The following is a 6,000-nucleotide window of genomic DNA, read 5'->3' as shown; positions in this document are numbered from 1 at the left end:
ACGGGAATGCTGTCTTTCTGCCAGAACTACCAGAAATTATTTGTTTGGGAAGAATATGTAAACATTTGCCATGTTTGCCAAGTGCTTTCCTACCTGTCTTTTGTATGTAGAACCCAAAGAGAGCCATGGTAGAACAACTTTTGAGGGAGAGTTTTGTTAAGAGTTCAAATTAATAAGCAGTGACAGTTTCCAGGATTTGGTCCTAGAATCTGAGTTAGTGCAATGGGAATAAATCCCACTACCACAGGAATAAAGGATGTTCTCTTCTCCATTGCCTTCAGTCGCCCTCCTTCCAACACTCGTGTTAGCTGGAAGTGCTCCGATTACTTGTTTCACACTGAATCACCACTCAGACCACAAAAAGCAGCGTGCGCTGATGAGGAACTGGCAGTACACCAGCAGACCCAGAGAGAACAGGGTAAACCCTAAATATGCTCCTTTCCCCAGCATCACATGGCCATAAAAGGCCCTCCTAAGAGAAACTGGAAGAGGAGAAGAAGCTGGAGCCAGCTCAAATGCCAAGTGGCCCTTGTGAGCTGCCTGTTGGAAAGAAGCTCTGTTGCATCAGAAGAGGATAGGAAGAACCTCACAAAGGTGATTGCTGCTGCTTATTGAAACATCTTGGGGTAGTTCCATCACCCCACCACCACCTTAAGTTATCTTCAAGTCATCTCTAACTGACTTGGCGGTGCCTTCATTGCTACGTACCAGCTGTGGTGATGTGGAAACTAATGTGTGACACCTATTTTTACTTGCTTTATATCCGCTTTATGGAAAGACAAAAAAAGAAAAAATCAGAAACGGTTACTTGTTTCTCATAGGTACCCACTGAAGACTCGTATTGAGAGAATTTCCATGCAAGGAGGTGATGGTTCATTACCTGCTTTTGCGCAATAGTAAAGTAAAAAAGGATAGGAATCAATCAGTATTATTTTTATTGAAGTATTTTACTTATACAGTAAGCCAGCAGTCAAATGAGAAATGTAGATACCACCGTAAATCATTTGTTTAAGCACATTAAAATATGTCTTGATTTATTTTGTTTTTATTGTTCACAAAAGTGTAGAATATAGCTGAGCTTTTTCAGAAGGAATGGAGTTTCTGCATTTATACATGAAGAGCTCTATTTACTTTTGAGGTTATAAATGAACGAAAGATAGAGCCGTGGAACGTCAATTTATTGTGGCCAAAACCTTTGTTTAGTAAATTTTCAAAATCTCATGTAGGGGCATATAAGCCAGAAGGGTTTAGGTAAAGCAAAGCAGTTCTTAGACTTTCTAGTTTTCAAGCTGTCAGGAACAGAAGCTCTTTGCAGGCAGACTGTCGCGTTCCCACATTCCAGTTGTAAATGCTTAAACCAAGAAGTTTTCGTGTAGCCAAGCAGGGGAGACCTCTGCTGGAGGAAACCAGCGGGCATATTTTATACCTGTTTAGTAATTAAGTAAAATGCCTTTTCTGCTCTTAAAAATCGTTCTTTAAGTGTAATATTTTAGTGTGAGGGCAGGCTTAAGTTCCACGCTTCTACATAAGTGTGTACGCGATAGATGGAGACTCAGACGAGGGGGAGAACAACTTCATTACCTGGAGTAGAGTCTTTGTGGACTTCAGTAGTTACAGGTGTTATGATTTTAAAAATTCTCATTACACTCAATATGCGCTTTTTGCCCCAAGTACACCTTTTCTCCCCTCCCAGCCCCCAGTTTCAGTCTTTACACTTAACCATGAATTAATATTAAAAAATTATAAAAGAGAAGCTCTCCATTCTAATAAAATTCCAGATTTTTGGAGAAACAGGTAAGTTGTCTGTTCTTATGAAGCAAGAAACAATTAATACTGGGGGACCGTTGGCTTTTTAAACTAATTACTAGCTCTGTCTCTACAAAACTATTTCCAACACAATAAAGAAAAAAGAAAACGACAAACTTTCCCATTAAAGTAAATGCTAAAGAGTATGTATAAATAATTATGAGTACAACATCTGACCGCATTTTAGATATCTTATTAATGCTCAACATTAAGAAAAGGAATTCCGGACAATTTTATTAAGTGCTTTCTTATGTTGGTTCCTGAGTCTTACACTGACAGCTAACACAAGGTACAGGAGGAGAAGGAAATTAATCTCTTTTAGAGAGTCTTAAACAGTTTTTCAATTAATTATATCCATGATTTCCATTGTAAACATTATACCCTTCTGCTTTCATTAGCTGAATCTTCTTAGAATCTTGGAAGAGCACAACATCTTTAATTTTACCAATGAATTCCTTCTGAAAAAGCCCTGTAGTGACTATATTGACTTTCCTGCCAATTTCAAACCCGCCAAAATAACAAATGCCACCGTAGTTTAAAGCAGTGTATTTTCTTTGTGGATCAATATCTTCAAACACGATTAGCTCCTCATCAAGATATACCTTAATACAAGTTTGGTTTTGAACTACAGTAACAAAATGCCATCTTTCATCACAACAGCTGGAGTATTTGCTATGAATTAGAGGAACAGAGATTCTTTCTCCAAGATTAATCACAACTTTTAATGTTCCATTGGCAAGACCAATGGCAAGGAAATCATTATCTTCATCTTCACCTTTTCCCATCCATGCTATTAAGCCTTCGGTTTGATTGGTAGTAAAATTTAAAGAAATGCGGCTATACTGGAGGTCTCTTTTTCCATAATAAGGATCTCTGTATTTGATGTAGGAGTTACCAACGAACTTTGCTATAAAAAATTGGATTTTGCTATCGCAGTACTTACCTGACCAGCCCAGCGTGCATACACAGGTATAAGAAAACGAAGCAGGTTGAGGAATACAGAGAGCTTGAGACCTGCACCTGTTTTGTGAACAGTGGATAGATTGTTCGCATGTGTTCCCTGTCCACTCTTGTGGGCAAGAACAAGAAAAGCCCGAGTTTTCAACTTGACACGTTCCATTATTTTTGCACACTGTGTACCCACACGCTGTTCCGTCACAGTCACCAATGTTGGCTCCTCCTTTGGGGTCAGTCGCGGTAAGTTTCAGTTCCCTGTTGTTTATAACAATTTCTCGTATACAACCGGTGAAACCTGTGGGTTCATTTTCTACTGCCATTGAATTAACAAGGTTTAAGGAGGACACCCCTCCAACAAAAAAATCTGTGTGTGCGTCTAGCGCGTTCATTCCAGGACTAGCTTTTTGGGTGATGTTGATACCATCCAGGTCCAGGTAGCCTTCATTACCAACTCTTCCTGCTTTGAGTGAATGCCATGTTTTTCCATTTGCATGGACCTTCTGAAGGGTCTGTAGGATGACTGTCTGGTCTCCGAGATTGTAGCGTAACTGTATAAATCCGTTCACTAATGATACACATAGAAAGTCACCTGTAAAAACCAGAATAAAATAGTTTTACTTTTTAGAGGCAGCACACTGAAGAACAGCATATTCATAATCCCAGTGCTTTCATGCCTGGACTTTCCCAGTTCAGTAACTTATTTTCAGTGGCCTTGTACCATCATCATGTGTAAATCACACAAAGGGAAACAAATGGTCCCCGAGAAGCTTCTCGTGGCTTTTTTTTTCTTTTTGTTATTGGAAACTGAGCTCATGTTTGCTTCAAAGTAAAACACCCAACCTTCTGAAAAGCTCTGCTTTGGTGCAGAGACTAGGTAAATGTGACGTAGGATGAAGCAGGATAACATTGGCATCCAGGGACTGTGAGTTGGTTTTCCCCTGAAAAAGAATCAAGTTTTGGCCAAGTTCAAAATGCCAGAATACTCTTGATTGCCATGTGCTGGATAAAGGCTGGACGGATTTGTCAGTTTGATGCACTGAACGTTTGTCGGCACCAAACATGCTCTGCTTTCCCTGAAGGTGCTTTTTGCAACGGGGATGTTTTGGGTTTAATGACCTGACAGCAGTAGGGACAGATAAACTTTTTATTGAATTGTTCTTCTGGAGGCCTCCACGGCAGGAGGTATTAGGAGGGAGTTATCTTTTCCTTGTACTACCAGAGTTTCGGGCCTTACAAGCAGTATAAAAGGAGAGAGAACACCACGTTGAACTGTACTTACAAACATGAAGAAGAAAAGCTGGGAAATGTTAGGAAACGGGAGGGAAGCTGTGTAAAAAGCTGGAGGGAAGGTGTGCAAGGGCAGAGAGAGAGTCTAATAGGGGAAGGTGACAGGGAGGCAGAAGAGGACAGTAGAAGAGTCTGCAAAGAAAGTCACATTTTCAAATTTTTTTATTTTTGCCTGTGCAATTTAACTTTATATTATATTGCTTTTGGAAATAGTAGGTATAAGGTTGTTAGTCTCTTTTAAAGTTTATAAATTAAACTGATAAATATGTTTGTTAAATTTGAGTGTAAGTTTTATCTCCTAATAATTACCTGTAAAACTTTCATGTAGTATTTTATTAATGAAGAAATACTTCTAAATTTGGAAAGTACAATGTCGTTAAAGATTCAGCAGGCAGACCTGTTAGTAGAATGATGAAGTTTGCTTTCTTGGGGGTTTAATTTTTGAATTAATCTAATTCTTTAATTACTTTGCCTTTAGTGAAGTTAAAAATGAGTAGCTTGATTTACTGGAGGCTCGTGAAAGTTACTAAATTGATACCTCTCTTTTCGGCAATTGTTCAGGTTCCCGTTCAGGCAGGGTGGAGATGTTCCGCTTGTATTACTGGCTGCAGAGCATGTGCTTCTGCCTCACCTTCCCTGCCCCGGACACCCACGAGAAGAATGAGAGGGCGTCTCTTTCAGCTCCAGCCCAGCTATGGCAGTGCGCTTCCTTCTAGCTTGCTAGTTCCAGTTGTGATGATGTTTTACTCTCCTGTGTTTTGTGTTCTTTTTGAGTATCTTGTTTGTCTCTACTTTTTTTTCAGAAAATGAATACAGTTCTCTCCACTTGGGGTTTCTCTTGCTCACTGATGTAGCTTTAAGCTTCCTTAATTTTTCAGTGCATAGTTTGAATGCACTCATCTCGCTTGTTTTTTGAGCAACGTATGTAACCTGCTCGTTGGTTTCTTTTGTCAGGACCTCAATCTCAGGGTAAGAAAGGAGCATCAGAAAAAGTTTCTGAACTACCTCTTCGGCAGCTTTCAATCTCCTCTCCTACCCAGACATGCAGGCTTGTCAAGGACATGAGTACTCAACTTTGCTCTCTAGGAAGAAGGAAAACATCGGACCAGGGTTGCTTGCTCATCTGTCTTGTGATCAAGACCTGGAGAAGCTGGAACTTCTCCAAGGCTTCCTGGCCTTCAGGGAAGTTTTTTGGTAGCTTTGCACATTTGACAATGATCTGTCTGAGATGACATTAGAGAACATTGCGTCAGGGATGTCTAGGAAAAAGTGGTTTCAGCAGTTGGTCATAGTGCTTCTGACTCAAGCCTATGTCTGTTGCTAACATACTTGCAGTGAGTTTTGGATTCTTGTTTATTCTTACTACAAGAGCAAATCTGTGTTCTGGCATCTACAGTGTAAAGAGAGGTTATGGCTGAGTACTCTGGATTATGTTCTAGCACAGATTTGAGGCCTCTCTTCAAACTGGAGTAACTTTCTTACTTCTTTGGTTAGATCTTCTCCTTTCACAGATGACTCGCCGTCTTAGTCTTTGCAAGAACAGGAGAGTGTTGGGATGAATGATGTGGACGTTGATCCCAGGGTTCAGCTCAGTGTTTCTCCATGAAGTTTATCACGCCATAGGTACTACTCAGGGGCAACTGGCTGAAAATATTTTAGGACTCTCATGTAAAGTGCTTCATTGTCGGTGTCCATGAAACTTCCTCTCAAAGTGAAGGCAAATTGCGGGCTTGGCTTTCTTCCTCTTCACTTTAGCAACCAGTGACATTTTCAACAAGGGACCTCAATCTGCCCCATCTCTGACAGACAAGTTGCACAGCTGAAGCCTGTGCAGACCTATGTATGCCATCATAGAATCACAGAATTGTCTAGATTGGAAGGGACCTTTCAGATCATCGAGTCCAACCATCAACATAACTCTGACAAAAACCATCAGTAAGCCATACTGCT

The 6,000-nt window shown here is 40.3% G+C and overlaps 1 protein-coding gene across 1 annotated transcript in view; it reads right to left on the bottom strand.

Annotated features, from left to right (window-relative positions):
* Positions 1-773: 773 nt before the first annotated feature.
* EYS (eyes shut homolog) overlaps positions 774-6,000 on the bottom strand; it is an 884,174-nt gene continuing 878,947 nt past the window's right edge. Inside the window, exon 49 of the mRNA XM_063330257.1 lies at positions 774-3,352. Within this exon, the coding sequence (XP_063186327.1) occupies positions 2,151-3,352 (1,202 nt within the window). The 3' untranslated portion in view covers positions 774-2,150. The remainder of the gene's footprint in view (positions 3,353-6,000) is intronic.

The sequence above is a fragment of the Chroicocephalus ridibundus genome, chromosome 3 (genome assembly GCF_963924245.1).
Source record: "Chroicocephalus ridibundus chromosome 3, bChrRid1.1, whole genome shotgun sequence".
Taxonomy (NCBI): domain Eukaryota; kingdom Metazoa; phylum Chordata; class Aves; order Charadriiformes; family Laridae; genus Chroicocephalus; species Chroicocephalus ridibundus.
Note: the sequence above shows the minus strand (reverse complement) of the source record. Positions and strands in the feature narration are given on the sequence as shown.